This window comes from Ricinus communis, chromosome 3 (assembly GCF_019578655.1).
Source record: "Ricinus communis isolate WT05 ecotype wild-type chromosome 3, ASM1957865v1, whole genome shotgun sequence".
Taxonomy (NCBI): domain Eukaryota; kingdom Viridiplantae; phylum Streptophyta; class Magnoliopsida; order Malpighiales; family Euphorbiaceae; genus Ricinus; species Ricinus communis.
Window position 1 is genome coordinate 31,681,016 of NC_063258.1, and position 18,705 is coordinate 31,699,720.

General features: G+C 37.6%; 2 protein-coding genes across 5 annotated transcripts; both read left to right on the plus strand.

The window, feature by feature from the left end:
• On the plus strand, positions 1–15,937 carry LOC8278584 (dnaJ homolog subfamily C GRV2). Of its 4 annotated transcripts, none has more exons than XM_048371994.1 (22): positions 1–951; positions 2,405–2,638; positions 2,843–2,930; positions 3,040–3,248; positions 3,442–3,543; positions 3,624–3,686; positions 3,874–6,093; positions 6,507–6,869; positions 7,048–7,188; positions 7,601–7,993; positions 8,127–8,621; positions 8,973–9,196; positions 9,298–9,642; positions 10,227–10,521; positions 11,676–12,131; positions 12,201–12,546; positions 12,628–12,971; positions 13,061–13,525; positions 14,039–14,163; positions 14,391–14,514; positions 15,180–15,248; positions 15,429–15,937. In XM_048371994.1, exons 1-22 carry the CDS (start codon positions 496–498, stop codon positions 15,633–15,635), a joined length of 7,764 nt encoding a protein of 2,587 aa, XP_048227951.1. In that variant the 5' UTR covers positions 1–495; the 3' UTR covers positions 15,636–15,937. The 4 variants fall into 4 exon arrangements, with proteins under 4 accessions (XP_048227951.1, XP_048227952.1, XP_048227953.1 ...); XM_048371995.1 differs by having other exon boundaries at positions 12,631–12,971; XM_048371996.1 differs by lacking the exons at positions 1–951; positions 2,405–2,638; positions 2,843–2,930 and having other exon boundaries at positions 3,107–3,248; positions 3,432–3,543.
• Positions 15,938–16,743: 806 nt separating this feature from the next.
• On the plus strand, positions 16,744–18,705 carry LOC8278583 (non-specific lipid transfer protein GPI-anchored 13). The gene is made up of 2 exons (XM_002515521.4): positions 16,744–17,150; positions 18,291–18,705. Exons 1-2 carry the CDS (start codon positions 16,820–16,822, stop codon positions 18,524–18,526), a joined length of 567 nt encoding a protein of 188 aa, XP_002515567.2. The 5' UTR covers positions 16,744–16,819; the 3' UTR covers positions 18,527–18,705.

The window sequence follows — 18,705 nt, forward strand, 5'->3', positions numbered from 1 at the left end:
ATTTACAACAAACACAATACAGCGCCAACTCCTTCTTCCTTTTCCTCTTCTTCATCCTCCCAGCTGTCTGTCCCTCTTCGAACTTCAAAATTCCCTTTTTAACCTTTTTCTGATTAATATAATTGTAATAATAATAATAATAATAATAATTCTTCCAGCTCATAAACTCTCTTATCAATCTTAAAATTCAATTAAACAAACATCCTTAGTTCAATTTTCTTTACATGTCAATTCAATCAGACATTACAATTACACTATCATCAGCATCATCGTCATCGTCATCGTCTCTCTCGAATTCGATCGATCCAATAATCTGATTGGCAAATCCGTAATTACACCCAAAAGCTGGGTGCTAATCAGTCCCGGTCTCACCCCCAGGCCGGCGTGGGACTTTGGTTCTTTTTCCGTTCCAATAATGTCCCTCCCTCTCACACCCTTCACTACCTAGAACACCACAATCAGCCCTCCCTCACCCGTCACGCGCCCCCTCCGGCAATGGAACCTTCTAACCCTAACACTCCTGCTCCTCCTCCTCCTTCTAATTCCAGTTCTGCCCCTACTCAAGAAGAACCTGAATATCTCGCGCGTTATCTCGTAATCAAACACTCTTGGCGTGGTCGATATAAAAGGATTCTATGTATATCAAATGTTTCGATTATTACTCTAGACCCTAATTCTCTCTCTGTTACCAACTCTTATGATGTTGCTAGTGATTTCGAAGGTGCTTCTCCGATTGTTGGCCGTGGTGATGAGAATTTGAATTCTAATCATGAGTTTAATTTGAGTGTGAGAACTGATGGTAAAGGTAAATTTAAAGGGATTAAGTTTTCTTCTAAATTTAGGGCTAGTATTTTGACTGAATTGTATAGACTCAGATGGAATAGGTTAAGTCCTGTAGCTGAGTTTCCCGTTTTGCATCTTAAGAGGAGGAATGGCGATTGGCTCCCTTTTGTAAGTTTTCTTTCTTCTTTTAATTTTTAGTGTCTTGTTGAATTTTTAAATTCATAGCATATTTGGAGTTTAAATTTTTACATTGTGTTTGGTTTAAATCCAATGCAGAGTTCATTCTTTTTGCAAATTACGTTATAAATAATTCATTTCATTTGAAATGAATTTTTTGTTTGGAATGAGTGTGCAATTCAATTCAATATTTTACTTTTCTATATGTGCCAATTTATATATAATGTTATTTTGTAAACGTGAATATTAAAAGGAGCCATACATAGATAGAATTCATTTCAATTGAAATTAATTTATGTTTGAAATTATAATTTTTAATTTATGTTTTCAGAATCAATGAAATTTATTTATGTTTGGGGCAAAAAGTTCTTATATATGCTATGTAGTAAAGTGCCATAGTCTTCATGATGAACTAGCAGCTGCAAGGTAGATTAACTTTTGGATGAATAAGGCAAAAGAAAAAAAATAACAGAAAAGGAAATGGTATACTTTTGAATTTTCATTCATAATAGGTTTAGTTACTACATGAAGTGTATATATATATATATATTGAGAGAGAGAGAGAGAGAGAGAGAGAGAGGAGAGGTATTTATTTCAAAAAAATTAATCAATTTAGTTGAGGTTATTTTAATTTCATCAACTACATAGTCTTGATAGTTTAGTATTCATTTGCAAATTCTATTAGTTTTGCTATAATTTAGATAAGATATAGTCAATTCTATAGAATTAAAAATGTAGAATTACTGATGAATTTATAATAAAACCAAATATGATAGTGTGACTTTGCAAATGAATCCATGAAAAGTTATGGAATTCATTTATTAAACACACTCTTAATTTGAGTTGGTGAATTGTAAAAGATATTTTTTGTTTTTCAGTTAGTGTTTGTAAGGTGTTAAAGTCTTGGACTTCCTTTGATTTTAGTTTGTCTTACTGCATTTTGTTTGTTAATGGGTTGGTATTCCATAATCTGGAATTCGAGCTTCAATGTGAGCAGGTTATATTATAAAGGTGTTGCTTTGAGCTAGTAGGCTGTAGAAGTTAGTTTCTCTTAGAAAAAGTTAATTCTGAAAGTGATTCAATATTCTACTGATTGCAGTCTAAATTTTTCCTCATAACTTCTTTATGGATATGTTTTCTTTTTGCTTTCGTTGTTTGATCTTCTAAGAGTGAGTGTTCCCTGACTAGGTATATATTTCTTCATTATCTTGTATAAGGGATCGATTGTACAAGGAAGCCCATTCCTTCAAAAGTCATCATATTACCTGTGGTTCTTTTAGAGCTTTACCAATATAGATTACTTGCATAACTTATTTAATCATATTAGTTTTTAAGGAGGGAATGCTAACCATATTAAAGTTGCTCCTGCTATATATGGACTAGGTATGTCAACTTTTTTGATTGACTGGGTCATTATGATATACGGTCTAATTTACTTGTGCAGAAATTAAAAATTACTTGTATTGGAGTTGAATTGATTGATTTAAAATCTGGGGATCTACGCTGGTGCTTGGACTTTAGAGATATGAATTCCCCTGCCATTGTGCTCCTTTCTGATGCTTATGGAAAGAAAACAAGTGATTATGGAGGATTTGTTCTTTGCCCTTTGTATGGAAGAAAATCAAAAGCCTTCCAAGCTGCTTCAGGGACCACAAATACTGCAATTGTCTCGAATTTGGTAGGAATTGCTTCTTTAACTACGAATTTTAGTTTGATGCTGCTAAATGTTGTTACTGTCTTTAGTAGTTGTGTAAAGTTTCTTTTCTTATTTTTTATTTTTTTATTTTTATGACTCAAAAATTGGTCAATTGTTTCATATGCCTATTGGGTCAGTTGGCTGCTGTAGAAGATGTTTTGCATTGACACTAATGTGCTTTTGCAGACTAAAACTGCCAAGTCTACGATTGGGGTATCACTATCTGTGGAAAATTCTCAAACCCTGAGTGTATTCGAGTACATAAGGCAAAGAGGTATTTAGTAACGAACACTTTGTTCATCATTTCAGTCCCTTCGATTAAAATCTTTTTCTTTGTTGTTTGTATTTTTATCTATTAATTGTTTATTATTGATTAAATACAGCAAAGGAGGCAGTTGGAGCAGCGGAAACTCCTTGTGGGGGTTGGTCTGTAACACGGTTACGTTCTGCTGCTCATGGAACTCTAAATGTTCCTGGATTGATTTTGGGTGTTGGCCCAAAAGGGGGACTTGGAGAACATGGTGATGCTGTATCTCGTCAATTGATTCTGACAAAGGTTTCACTTGTGGAAAGACGCCCTGAAAACTATGAGGTAAGTTGATGAGAAATTATATGATGTGGGAATCGATGCGCATGCTGTCTTATATATGTGATTTCTGCCTTAGGCATTTTCTGTGAATAGAATTTACATTGAAGGAGCTTTGCTACAGATGTATTTAATATAAGTATGCTGATTTAGATGTATTACATATCAAATTCTGATAATATTCATTAGATGTCTGCAGGCTGTTATTGTTCGTCCTTTATCTGCAGTAAGCTCGCTTGTCCGATTTGCTGAGGAACCCCAAATGTTTGCTATAGAATTCAATGATGGGTGCCCTATTCATGTGAGCATTGACTGCGTCTGTTTTTTGAAATTCAGATTTACTGTGGCATAAATTTATTTATATAATTGGCGCAAATGTAGGTTTATGCAAGCACGTCTCGTGACAGCTTACTTGCAGCAGTTCGGGATGTTTTGCAAACAGAAGTAGGTATATTTGTTCCCTGTTGGATATTATTAGGTTTTATTACCTTTAGAAGAAAACTGAAATATGACGGTGCATGTCATCATATTCGCTATGGTCATCACTTACTCAGCCTATCAGCATACCATTAGTACAAATATCTGTTAGGGGAGTTTAATTTGTTGTTATTTTTGGTGTCTATATATGCAGGGTCAATGCCCAGTTCCTATATTACCAAGGCTTACGATGCCTGGTCATCGTATCGATCCACCTTGTGGGAGAGTTCATCTACTAGCAGGACCACAACATCCCATTGCCGATATGGAGAGTGCATCCATGCATTTGAAACACTTAGCTGCTGCAGCTAAAGATGCTGTTGCTGAAGGCGGTTCACTTCCTGGTTCAAGAGCTAAACTGTGGCGTAGAATCAGAGAGTTCAATGCTTGCATTCCATATAGTGGAGTTCCTCCTAACATTGAAGTGCCTGAGGTAACTTTGATGGCCTTGATAACAATGCTACCAGCTACACCAAATCTTCCTCCAGAGTCTCCTCCCCTGCCACCTCCTTCTCCTAAAGCAGCTGCAACAGTAATGGGTTTCATTGCATGTTTACATAGATTATTAGCTTCAAGAACTGCAGCTTCACATGTAATGTCATTCCCTGCTGCTGTTGGAAGGATTATGGGTTTACTTAGAAATGGTTCAGAGGGTGTAGCAGCTGAAGCTGCAGGGCTTGTTTCGACTCTGATTGGTGGTGGTCCAGTGGATCCTAGTTCATTAACTGATTCTAAAGGAGAGAGGCATGCCACAATAATGCACACGAAGTCTGTCTTGTTTGCTCATAATGGTTACGTTATTATCCTTGCGAACAGATTGAAACCTATGTCTGTATCACCTTTACTATCGATGGCTGTTGTTGAAGTTCTAGAGGCTATGATATGTGAACCACATGGCGAAACAACCCAGTACACGGTGTTTGTTGAATTGTTACGACAAGTAGCAGGTTTACGGCGTCGCTTGTTTGCTTTGTTTGCTCATCCTGCTGAAAGTGTAAGAGAAACAGTTGCTGTGATCATGCGTACTATTGCAGAAGAAGATGCAGTTGCAGCAGAGTCCATGCGTGATGCTGCTTTGCGAGATGGTGCCTTGCTGAGGCATTTATTACATGCTTTTTACCTTCCTGCTGGTGAGCGACGTGAGGTTAGTCGGCAACTTGTTGCTCTTTGGGCCGACTCCTATCAACCAGCTCTGGATCTATTGTCTAGGGTTCTGCCTCCTGGCCTTGTTGCTTATTTGCACACACGTTCTGATGGAGTTCAATCTGAAGATGCTAATCAAGAAGGTTCACTGGTTAGTAGGAGACAGAGACGCTTGCTTCAGCAGCGGAGAGGTCGTGTCGGTAGAGGAATTACATCTCAAGATCAATCTCTGCCTTCTGTTAATAATTATGAAGTTGGTGATCCAGTGAGACAGGCAAATTCTGGTGGTTTTAAAGGATCAGATAACTATCATAGATCTGCTGTGGATCCACATTCTGGACAACCTTCTACTGTTCACACTATTGAAAGTTTGTCCAGGGATGTTCAGTCTGTAGGATTGTCTCAAAATGGCCAAGGACTTCCTTCAGCTGATTTACCTTCTATCAATATGCATGACACTGCAGAGCCTGGTGCTTCTAATTTAGTTGATTCAGATGTTCATGGGGCTAGTCCCCAGAGCACAGGCCTTCCAGCTCCTGCACAGGTAGTTGTGGAGAACACTCCTGTTGGTTCTGGTCGTCTACTCTGTAACTGGCCTGAATTCTGGCGAGCTTTTAGTCTTGATCACAATCGTGCAGATCTAGTCTGGAATGAGCGCACTAGGCAAGAACTTAGGGAGGCTTTGCAGGCTGAGGTTCATAAACTAGATGTAGAGAAGGAACGTACTGAAGATATTGTTCCAGGAGGGGCTAGTACAGAGATGAAGACTGGACAGGATAGTGTGCCACAGATATCTTGGAACTATTCTGAGTTCTCTGTGAGCTATCCTAGCTTGTCCAAAGAAGTATGTGTAGGTCAATATTATCTGCGTCTGCTGCTTGACAGTGGCAGCAGTGGCAGGGCACAGGATTTTCCACTTCGTGATCCTGTAGCTTTCTTTAGGGCACTTTATCATCGGTTTTTATGTGATGCAGACACAGGACTTACTGTAGATGGTGCTGTTCCTGATGAATTAGGCGCATCTGATGATTGGTGTGATATGGGAAGATTAGATGGTTTTGGAGGAGGAGGAGGTTCTTCCGTAAGGGAGCTTTGTGCAAGAGCAATGGCCATTGTCTATGAACAACACTGCAACACAATAGGTCCTTTTGAGGGTACTGCACATATTACTGTTCTTCTAGATAGGACAGATGATAGAGCTTTGAGGCATCGCCTTCTCCTCCTTTTGAAGGTACATAGAACTTTTCCTTCTCAATTGTTAGTTTGCATGTTCCGTTTCCTTCAGGTGATTGATGGTTGTTTCTTTCTTCTGCTTCAGCCTTTGCTGTCCATCTACTTGACATGGCTATAGAATAATGTGATTTAAACATGTGATGAACTCTATACTTTTGTGTGTGTGTGTGTGTGTGTGTGTGTGCGCGTGTGTGTGAGAGAGAGAGAGAGAGAGAGATGAGCAGGCCTGGAAATTCTAGCCTGCTCTACTTGTGAGATATAGCAGAGTGGTGCTCTCAAAATTTGACAATCTGAAACCAACCTGATTAATCCAACAGGCTACAGACCTGGGAAGACTGTAAATTACTTTTTTGTACCCTAATCATGAAGTTGATGTGGTAGTTTGATTATCAATATTTGCTTTACATGCAGGTTTTAATGAAGGTTCTGTCTAATGTGGAGGATTGTGTTGTGGTTGGAGGGTGTGTGTTGGCCGTTGATCTGCTGACAGTGGTTCATGAAGCTTCAGAAAGAACTGCTATCCCTTTACAATCTAATTTATTGGCTGCTACTGCATTTATGGAACCACTTAAAGAATGGATGTTCATCAACAAGGATGGTGCACAAGTGGGACCTGTGGAGAAGGATGCCATTAGAAGGTTTTGGTCAAAGAAAGAAATTGAATGGACAACAAAATGCTGGGCATCTGGGATGGTGGAATGGAAGAGATTGCGTGATATTCGTGAACTTCGTTGGGCATTAGCTGTTCGTGTTCCTGTCCTCACACCATCCCAGGTATGTGTTGACTTAGGCATGGTTGTGATACTGATCTTCATTGGCTTGCTGGTTTTTATGCTTCTGCTCAATTTCTGTGGCTTTCTTTCGTCACATTGTATTAGATTATGGCTCTTTGTTGTAGTGTCTTTTTCTTGTAATCATTTTTGTGATACCTTTTTGTTGATGAATAATCTAGGTAGGAGATGCAGCACTGTCTATATTACATAGCATGGTATCTGCACATTCAGACTTAGATGATGCTGGAGAGATAGTTACCCCTACACCAAGGGTGAAGCGTATCTTGTCAAGTCCTCGTTGTCTTCCACATATTGCGCAGGTAATGTCTTGAGAATATTTTTCTTCTTAAAATTCTTAAATACTAACATAATTCTAGCTGTATAATAAGTGTCATCTATTCAAATATGCATCTCTGTGCATGTTGTTGTATTCATGCCTTTATGATGCACTTGGAGCATTACTAAGGATTCTTCCTGATTTCTTATGAAATTTTATTGGAATTGCATACCCTCATTTTTAGTTAATTTTGGGAAGACTTCTAAAAGACATGCATATGATAAAGAAAAAGGAATCATGTTTGTTCAACCTTCTCTTTTTTCAAGTTCTGATCAGAGTAGTTGCTAGCGTACTGAAAACAATGTCATTTTCTTTTTAAACATCCCATTTCCTTGTTATCTAAACCATTAATTCACGAAGGTGCTACATTATTAATTAACTGCTGCTTCCAATAGGCTATGCTTTCTGGGGAACCAAATATTGTGGAGGCTGCTGCATCATTGCTGAAAGCTGTTGTTACGAGAAATCCCAAGGCCATGATACGTCTTTACAGCACAGGCACATTCTATTTTGCATTGGCATACCCTGGTTCCAATCTCTTTTCCATTGCACAACTGTTTGCTGTGACTCATGTCCATCAAGCATTCCATGGTGGTGAAGAAGCTGCTGTTTCCTCATCATTGCCTCTGGCAAAACGCAGTGTGTTGGGTGGGCTTCTCCCTGAATCCTTGCTCTATGTACTGGAGCGTAGTGGTCCAGCGGCATTTGCAGCTGCAATGGTTTCCGATTCTGATACTCCAGAAATTATTTGGACACACAAAATGCGAGCAGAAAATCTGATTCGTCAGGTATGTAGATATTTCAAATGAGGTATACGAGGCATCATGTGCTTCATTGTTTTGGTGGTCATTGCTTATGAGAAGGGCACCTATGTACTGTTCTCCTAAAACTGGCATTGATTTACTCCTTACTTTCCACCAGGTTTTGCAGCATCTGGGTGATTTTACCCAGAAATTGTCACAGCACTGTCATTTTCTATACGAGTATGCCCCCATGCCACCAGTAACATACCCGGAGCTAAGAGATGAAATGTGGTGCCACCGTTACTACCTTCGAAACTTATGTGATGAGATTCGCTTTCCCAATTGGCCAATTGTTGAACATGTTGAGTTTCTGCAGTCATTATTGGTAATGTGGCGTGAAGAGTTAACACGAAGACCTATGGATCTATCTGAAGAAGAAGCTTGTAGAATATTAGAAATATCACTAGAAGATGTCTCAAGCGATGATGCCAAAAAGCAGCGTTCTTTTGAGACTTCTGAGGAGATAACTAGCATATCAAAGCAGATTGAGAATATTGATGAAGAAAAGCTCAAGCGCCAATATAGAAAACTTGCAATGAAATACCACCCTGACAAAAATCCTGAGGGAAGGGAGAAGTTTCTCGCAGTGCAGAAAGCTTATGAACGCCTTCAGGTATTTTGACTTGAATTGCTTAGGAGTAGAGATTTACAACGATAGGTAGAATGTCTCTCCATAGACATTTATGTTCATCTTGGAATTTTGATAACCTATACAATCTAAGATTGTGTGACTGAGATTGTTTGATTCTCTTAAAATGACTTTTTGCATGTCGGAAAGCTAATTCTGACATTCCAGATCACTATTATTCTATTTGCTGGATCAGGTGCCTGATTGTAAAATTGCTAGTGCTAAGCATTTTCCATTAAGATTGGTTTCACCTTCTAAATTTGATGGGTGAATGCTATTCAGTTTCAGCTCTGTTCTGGTCTGCCAACTAATTTCAACTTGAATTTTTGTTTATAGGCCACCATGCAAGGCTTGCAAGGTCCTCAGCCTTGGAGGTTGCTGCTTTTATTGAAAGGACAGTGCATCTTGTACAGAAGATATGGAGATGTACTGGAGCCTTTCAAATATGCTGGCTATCCCATGTTACTGAATGCAATTACTGTGGATGAAGTTGACAACAATTTTCTTTCTTCTGATAGAGCTCCTTTGCTTACTGCAGCATCAGAGCTTACTTGGTTGACGTAAATGACGTCCCTTCATTTTTTCTTTTTTATATTTGTTATTTACTTTTGAACTTTGATAGACTTGACAGGCTTCACTTATTTAATTTGCTGCTATTCAGGTGTGAATCTTCTTCATTAAATGGTGAGGAGCTTGTTAGGGATGGAGGGATACAACTGCTTGCAACTCTTCTTTCTCGTTGCATGTGTGTGGTTCAACCAACTACTTCTGCAAGTGAACCATCCGCCATTATTGTTACGAATGTGATGCGAACCTTTTCTGTTTTGAGTCAATTTGAAAGTGCCAGGGCTGAGATGCTTGAATTAACTGGACTAGTAAATGACATTGTGCACTGCACAGAACTTGAGCTTGCACCTGATGCTGTTGATGCTGCCCTCCAGACTATTGCCCGTGTTTCTGTGTCCTCTGGATTGCAAGATGCCTTATTGAAGGCGGGTGTGCTTTGGTAAGCTTGCTTTTTTCTTTTTCAACCTTGTTTGGTACTTCATGCTAACCTTAAGTTAGCTGCATGATCATTTTTTTAATCAGATAGAAAAGCTTTTGATGCCTTCAACTTCCATATGATTACTCTATTTAGCTGGCGCCTTGCATGATTTGCACTGCAATACCAATTGATGTTCTATTTTACTAGCAGTCAATCAGACTTCTGAATGTATTATAAAGTGAATTTTCTGGTTATGATACTTTTGGTTCTGACCTTCCTTCCGTTAATAAGAGGGCAAGATTCACTTTTGATTTTTGGATGGTAACAAATTTAAATTACAGAATGTTTCCTCTCCAACTCCTTCACCCTCTTCTATCATTCTGTCTGAAAATGGATCAATTTGAATTTTGCAATCAGAATTGCTTTTGCCAGGTCCATTTCTCCGTCTTTGTTCTGCGATCAGCACTTCTTAATTTAATTAGAGTGTTCCACTGTTGCCTGCTAAAGATATTGACGGCTGTTGCCATACGTCTGTTTTTTTTTACTGTTGAAATGTTTAGTTTAACTGTTTTCTTTATCATTTCTAAATTTGGTATTCTTTCTAGGTACCTTTTACCGTTGTTGCTTCAGTATGACTCAACTGCCGAGGAATCTGATAAGACAGAGTCACATGGTGTTGGTTCTAGTGTTCAGATTGCAAAAAATATGCATGCAGTTCGAGCATCTCAGGCCTTATCCAGACTCAGTGGCTTGTGTACTGATGGGAGTTCAACACCTTATAATGCAGCAGCTGCTGATGCACTTAGAGCTTTACTAACTCCTAAACTTGCAAGTATGTTGAAAGATCAATTCCCAAAAGACCTACTATCCAAATTAAACACGAATTTGGAGTCTCCAGAGGTAACAGTCATTGTTTTAACAAAAGAATTGCTTGTGTATGAATGTGTTACATTGTTGCATGATAAGCTAGCTATTTCACATATTTGTGCGGCCACTTGGTGGGCCGTTCAATTCATGTGCTTCCCGTACAGATAATAGATCACTATCTCTTTGTTATCGGGAGAAAGATTGTGGAACTTTACTTTTTGTAATAATTATGTCACTATATTCTTCTATTAATGCCATGCCTGTACTTAGGTTTAGGTTAACGACCTTGATGGAACCAAGCACAATTATCTCTTGAGAGTTTTGAATTTTATGGACAAAGAATAGGATCTGAAAAGTGGTAACAAGAAAAAAAAATTTATGTAATGGAACTTGGATTATCCTGTTCTATCTATTGCATGCTTTGGAAATCTCTAAAAGCCACTGCTCATTCAGGATTTACTATTTGTTTCTAGTGAAGAAAAGATTTGTAGTGAATATGCAGAATGTTTTTATTTGAATTTGATAAATGGGCTTGGGTAGAACTCATTCCTAAAAGCTAGCTCAAAAGAAAATGGTGCACAATCCACTTATATACACTATAACAGCCCAGTAACCAACCGATGTGGGATAAATACAACTTCTAACACCCTCCCTCACGCTTAGCATGACATGCAAACAGGCTGGGTCCAAACCCAGCATCACAGACAAAAGGCCGGCTTTGATACTATGATAAATGGGGTTGGGTAGAACTCATTCCTAAAAGCTAGCTCAAAGGAAGAGGATGCCCAATCTGCTTATCTACACTGTAACAGCCCAATGACCAAAGTATGTGGGATAAATACGACTTCTAACAGAATCCATTGCATGTAATTGCATTGGAATGTTGAGGGCATCGCAAATAGTTTTGTTTGACCGCTGAAGGCTTCGTAACTCCTAATAGTTCCAAATGCATCAAGCCATGCCATTGCATAGGGCGTAGGCTTTCTGTAATTGAGATGGAGCTTAGTGATAGTATATTTGAATAGTCACTGTTCCAAAAGGGGTAAACTGTGAAAAATTCATCCATGTTGATATATACAAGTATGTCATTGGCATTGCATCATTGTCTTTTTATAGTTGCCAATATGAATATTTTGACTCGATAATTATGGACATCGTTAAATTTTATTAAATGCTTGTGCCTGTAGATTATCTGGAACTCATCAACTCGAGCAGAATTACTGAAATTTGTTGATCAGCAACGTGCTAGCCTGGGTCCTGATGGGTCATATGACTTGAAAGATTCACAAGTGTTTTTGTACGATGCACTGTCCAAAGAACTCTTCATTGGCAATGTTTACTTGAGGGTCTACAATGATCAGCCAGAGTTTGAGATTAGTGAACCAGAAGCATTCTGTGTTGCTCTAATTGATTTCATATCATTTTTAGTCCAAAACCAATTTTCTGTAGGCTCTGATGCTCAGAAGAAGCTTGATTCCAGTAGCTCATCTCTTGAAACATCAGAGATTCAAAATAGTACTGCAGATGAATCTATAAATGGACACGTGATGGATGATTCATCAGCAGTCTCAGATGGAAAATCAGCAGATAGAGAGGAGTTGGAACTGGTCAAAAACCTTAAACTGGGATTGACATCACTTAAGGTACATTACTTATGCTTATTGAATTGTTATTGAATATTATGTTTCTTACACTTTCTTTTTACTCGACAGAACTTATTGACAAGTAATCCAAATTTGGCGTCCATATTTTCTTCTAAAGAGAAGCTACTGCCTCTCTTTGAATGTTTTTCGGTACCTGTTGCACCAGAAAGCAACATTCCTCAACTTTGCCTTGGCGTTCTGTCTCTCCTGACTACATATGCTCCTTGCTTGGAGGCTATGGTTGCTGATGGGTCCAGTCTTCTTCTTTTGCTACAAATGCTTCACTCTGCTCCAACTTGCCGTGAAGGGGTTCTTCATGTTCTTTATGCTTTGGCTAGCACTCCAGAACTTGCTTGGGCAGCTGCCAAGCATGGTGGAGTTGTGTACATTCTGGAACTCCTCTTGCCTTTGCAAAGTAATGATTTTTTTCTCTTATCCTAGCTTTTTGACTGTTTCAAGATAACATGTTATTGATCATGCAAATGATTATGTGCAGAAGATATTCCCTTACAACAGAGAGCAGCAGCTGCCTCTTTATTGGGAAAGCTTGTTGGTCAGCCAATGCATGGGCCCAGAGTTGCGATAACCCTGGCAAGATTTCTTCCAGATGGCCTGGTATCAGTTGTTAGGGATGGCCCTGGTGAGGCTGTTGTATCTGCACTTGAACTAACAACAGAGACACCAGAGCTTGTATGGACCCCTGCAATGGCAGCATCTTTATCTGCACAGATTGCCACTATGGCATCTGACTTGTATCGTGAACAGATGAAAGGTCGTGTTGTTGATTGGGATGTTCCTGAGCAGGCTTCTGGACAACAGGAAATGAGAGATGAACCACAGGTATTACATCATCACATGCTACTTTGAGACTTGTCTTGATATGCTTATATAGAAGTATGCAGGGAACTCAAAATTTCATGGTTATGTAGGTTGGTGGAATCTATGTGAGACTGTTCCTTAAGGATCCCAAATTTCCTCTAAGAAATCCAAAGAGATTCTTGGAAGGGCTACTGGATCAATATTTATCATCCATTGCGGCCACACATTATGATATACAAGCTGTTGATCCTGAGCTTCCTTTACTTCTTTCTGCTGCTTTGGTTTCTTTGCTGCGTGTGCACCCTGCACTTGCAGATCATGTTGGGTATCTTGGATATGTACCCAAACTTGTGGCTGCTGTGGCCTATGAGGGAAGGCGAGAAACAATGTCATCAGAGGAGGTGCAAAATGGCAACTATGCGGATAAAACATATGAATCTGATGATGGAACTACGCCACCTGCACAAACTCCACAGGAACGTGTGCGCCTTAGTTGTTTGCGTGTCCTACATCAACTTGCAGCGAGTACAATATGTGCCGAGGCCATGGCAGCAACTAGTGTAGGAACGCCGCAGGTGTGCTTTTTAATGTTTTCTTTTTCTTAAATTCGTTGCATGGGTTACTAATATAATTGTGCAATATGATTAGGTTTGCTTCCCTCTCTGAGTGGGTCTGTCTGGGATCACTTCACACACATATATATAGAGGAGTTGTTCAAATGAGGATTTCCATTTGGTATAAAAATGATAGATTGCATGGTTTTGTCTTTAACTATTCATACTGAGTTGTGCTTTATATGCATACTATCCTGATGAACCAGGATTTCAATCTACTTGAATTTCCCCTTTTCCCCTACTTCTCTGTGTGACTTCTTGTGGCTTACTGGCAATGGTAGTAATTCTAGATTTTTGGAAATTGCAATTTGGACAATTATTGGTTCTGATGTCTTTTGGATCTTACTATATAATTACTTTTTCCAAGAAGAGAGGAGGAATGGATCTGTAATTCTCTGGCTAACAAGTTGTGATTCAGAATATAATGATTACTTTGTTAGTTAATATTTGTTCTTATTATCCTTTTGTTCTCAGGTTGTTCCACTTCTAATGAAAGCTATTGGATGGCAAGGTGGAAGCATACTTGCCCTTGAGACATTAAAACGAGTTATAGTTGCCGGAAATCGTGCACGGGATGCATTAGTTGCCCAAGGACTGAAGTGAGTTTTCCAACTAAATCTGCTAAGTTACCCATCAGAGTGCTTTGTTGGCAATGGGCTTCATTGTGCACCTCACTGGTGCAAGTTTGTTTGAAACCATTTAAAGATTCTGAATACAGACGAGCATTCTCTAAAGTCTTTACTTGCAAAAATTTTATTAATGCATTGATTATAGAAGTTCAAGAAATTCCTTTCTGATCTTGGAAAAATTTTGTTTGAATATATAGGGTGGGTCTTGTGGAAGTACTTCTTGGCCTTCTGGACTGGAGGGCTGGGGGAAGGAATGGACTTTGCTCTCAGATGAAGTGGAATGAATCAGAAGCATCTATTGGCAGGGTGCTTGCAGTTGAGGTTGGAATTATCTGTCAGATTTGTCATTTACATTTTCTTTTTCTGCGTGCTTGTTAGGCTTTGCCATTGATGATCTGTTTGAATATAATTGTTAACAGTCCATGGTTATTCAAATTTTATTTTGACAAGTATCTGCTATAGTTGAATTTGTTGAATGCTATCATTTGGTCTTCACTTAAGACTTTCTAATAGACAGTACTTAGATGAGAGTGTTAAAAAGACAAAACTCTATGTGCACTTAGACGAGTCTGTTATTGTTTTCATTGGAGGAACTAAAGTTGTGTTGCAGAACAAATTGCTAGTCCCTGAAATTTACTTGAATATTTTGTTATTTGCTCGTATGATATCTAATTTTGGCTCTCTGGTTATTCTGGGGTTGCCTTGGTCTTAATTTAGCTCTTATAATGCATGAGTAATAAAATAATCTCTCTGCTAATAAACATGGATTCCTTCAATGGATAAGTTATTCCAATACAAATTCAAACATGAAAGTCGTAGCTACTGGTTTGGCAGCATGATCAAAGGTGGTTCCCACTATGTTCATGTTTTTATTTGTTTACATTTGGTGTATGTTGTAGTTATAGTCATATGAACAAACTATAAAAGCATTACAAGTTCTTTCTTGCTTTTAAGGTCACTAATTATGACATGATTACGCCATCCAGGTTTTGCATGCATTTGCAACAGAAGGAGCACATTGTAATAAAGTGCGCGAGATATTAAATGCCTCTGATGTAAGTATCAATTTAATTTTTCTCTCCAAGTATTCTATTTTCAAATTGTAATCCTTGGCCACTTCATGGGTACCACTAAAGTAGCACTACTATCTGTGGCTGGGCTTTCAGTCATTCATTCTGTAGTTATTTGTTGCAATTTACCTCGGTTAATAACAATTGTTGAGTGGTCATTTGCAGGTTTGGAGTGCCTATAAAGACCAGAAACATGATCTCTTCCTTCCTTCAAGTGCCCAATCTGCTGCTGCAGGTGTTGCTGGTTTAATTGAGAATTCATCATCAAGACTGACTTATGCCCTTACAGCTCCCCCACTGCAACCTGCTCAAGCAAGACCACCTGCATCTACCACATTGGACTCAAATGGGAAGCAGGATCCTTTTTCATGAGTGTCAAGTGTTGACCTAGTATTTTAGAAAGCATCATACCTTTCTGTATAGTTTGTGTACAGCTTACTTACCTCTCCAATTTTTCTTTCCTTTCGTTTCCTTTTCTTCTTCTTCTTCTTCTTCTTCTTCTTTTGTCTATTTGGGCCGCATACACCCTCAGGTTTGCATTTGACAACTGAGGCAGCATTTACTATTTTGCGAAAATTAAAGGGGAAAATTTTCATGTATAGTGCAGAATAGTTGTATATTTATTTGGCTATTGCCATATTTGCTATAAATAGGTGAGGTGATTTTCGTGTGAAGTTATCTTTAGCTTTCTTTTCTTTTGTCTTGAGCAAAATTACTTGTGTTCTTAATTTGAGATTTTATGCATCATATCCACTATTAGCAGGTAGTGATTTATCGAAAAAAACAGCCTATAAATAGTCCAGATTTCCCTTCTCCTAGCATGAATAGCTTGCTTTTGGTTAATTTTTTTTTTTTTTGAACCGTCTTTGTTTGATTTATTATTTTTTTCTAGTATTTGATGCATCGGAATTTAAACATGACAATTTAATGATAAATTGCTAATAAAATTTCACAACAAATTGATTGATCGTTAAAAAATAAGCTTTTTCAGATCTATCATTGGAGAATTGAATAACGCTCATGTGCTCTTGTTTCTCAGCATGTTATTGCCTCCTGTCCTATGATATCATATCATTGAGAATTTCAAAAAGAAAAAAAAAACAGACTTAATAAATGACTGAAATTTTCGGGTTCCATTGGAATGTGGAATACCATTTCTCGATGCATTTACAATCAAGTCAAGAACAGTTGACTCGTATATGAGCTCTCTTACGAGCCATGTCTGAAATGTATCCCGCTTTCCAAATATTTCATTTACTTTGGAACTTAACGTAATGAAGCAAAATCACTTGGGTAAGACATATTTAAAGTACAAAAGACCGACATTCAAGATTTTAATATAGGACTAAAAATTGAATTCATGGAGACTCCCATGATTCAGATTTTCAAGAGAGTCTGCATAGTGGATATGGTACGCATTAAATCAAAAGATAAGGACCAACACACATATGCAATGCAACTAACTACCGCATTTTCTTTATAAAGCCATGCTAAAGGCAAGATAAGAAACAGGTAGTAGAAAAGAAAGAACTTGCAAGAAAGAACAAGGAAAAGAGATGGGGAGTGTAAAAAAGATGGCAGTATGCTGGATTGTGGTAGTTTCTTTGATTATTGGAAGTGAGGCATCATTGCAGCAAGATGAGCAGGATTGTGCAGACCAGCTAACTAACCTTGCATCTTGCATTCCATATGTGAGTGGCACTGCAAAAAATCCAACACCACAATGCTGCCAAGATACCCAGAAAGTGAAAGCAAGCAAGCCCAAGTGCCTTTGTGTTCTCATCAAAGAAAGCACTGATCCTTCCATGGGTCTTCCTGTCAACACCACTCTTGCCCTCCACATGCCTTCTGCTTGCAACATCGATGCCAAAGTCTCCGACTGCCCCTGTACGTAATTCCTTCAAAGGCATATTAAAATACATTGCTTTTTACATATGAGAGTTAATTGCTAAGAGTAATATAATCATAGTTAATTTGTTATCTTAGCTCATCGTGATTTTGCTTATGGGTTTATTTTAAAAGAATTAATTTTTAAATGAATAATTAATATATCCAAGCTAAAATTTAGACTATGATATATTAATATTTAACGTTTCAAAATTTTAATTGTTATTTTACTAGAAGTAGAAACAAATTCGTATATACTATAAGAAAGTTAGGAAAAAAGTCCTAAAGCAATTCAATGTTTAATATTATTATTGAGCATTTTATACTAAAAATTTTAAATTTAATTAACACATCCAACATTTGATATTGTTGATCCAAGCTATTTTTTAAAAATATTAATATAAGAAAATAAAATCTAAAAAATATTAATTATGAGTAAATTTTACGAATAATGCATATTGAAAAAGAAAACACTATACCTTTTCTATTCTTAACAATCTCTTGGAAGGCAATGTGATGTATAGGTACAATTAGTCAAGCATCAACTTAATTCTTTTTTATTTATGGAGTGTTCAATGAGGCATAGACTATATAATAGAAAGTAGTTATCTCTTTATAATCATCATAAAGATGAAAACACATAATTTAGAAAAAAATAAATTTCTCATTTCTCATTTTTGAAATAAACAGCTCTTAATATTTGAATTATATCTTAGTTTAATTAAACTCATCTAATAAAATGCGCTTAATAAATGAGTTGGCTCAAATTAAATAAAACTCGACTCATTAAGTTCATATATAAACTCGTGATCTAATACATAAATTAATATTTCTAATGTGAAATTTAACCTTATACAACAAATTGTTTATTTAAGCATATTTATTAAAACAAAATAATAATTTTTATTAATTATGGAAAGCGTGGCTCAATTGGGTTGAATTGCAGCTCTAACGTGACATATATATTAAAATTCAATTCTTAATTTCCGCCATCACGAAGCAAGTATTCTGTAACACTCTTAGCTACAAATGCCTTAGCGGTTTGAATCACAATACTACAGAATACACTCTTTAATTAGCTTGGAGTTACATTCTTGTAGAATGATTATTATTGTGTACTTGGATGGTATATATATGCAGCTATACTGAACCTCCCACCAGACTCCCCGGATGCAAAGATTTTTAAAGAAGCTGCAGCTTCATCAGATGCCGCCACTGCTGCCCCAGCAGATTCTCCACCCACTTCTGCTTCTTCTTCGTCTTCAGGATCATCAAACACTGGTTCAAAGGCGACTTCAAGCAGCAATAATGGAGCAAAGAAGAAGATGTTTTGGGGAGGGGTAATAACGGCTTTTGCTGCATCGATGTTCATGTAATTAAGCTGCCAACTGTTTGCTGGTATTCCTTAAATATTACTGTACTGAATAATAGGAGAGAGGTGGAATGAGGTTATTAATGCATTCTTTTCCCTTTCCCTTGCTTATATTGATTATATGGATTTTATATCTATACTAATATTTAGTAATTATTTCAATGATAAAATGCTTATTATATA

Excerpts from the sequence above, each read along its gene's own strand:
- LOC8278584 (XM_048371994.1), top strand. The coding sequence starts at position 496 with ATGGAACCTTCTAACCCTAACACTCCTGCTCCTCCTCCTCCTTCTAAT. Across the intron at positions 8,622-8,972 it reads AAGCTTATGAACGCCTTCAG|GCCACCATGCAAGGCTTGCA; the intron begins GTATTTTGACTT and ends TTTTGTTTATAG. Across the intron at positions 12,972-13,060 it reads AAATGAGAGATGAACCACAG|GTTGGTGGAATCTATGTGAG; the intron begins GTATTACATCAT and ends ATGGTTATGTAG.
- LOC8278583 (XM_002515521.4), top strand. The coding sequence starts at position 16,820 with ATGGGGAGTGTAAAAAAGATGGCAGTATGCTGGATTGTGGTAGTTTCT. Across the intron at positions 17,151-18,290 it reads CAAAGTCTCCGACTGCCCCT|CTATACTGAACCTCCCACCA; the intron begins GTACGTAATTCC and ends ATATATATGCAG.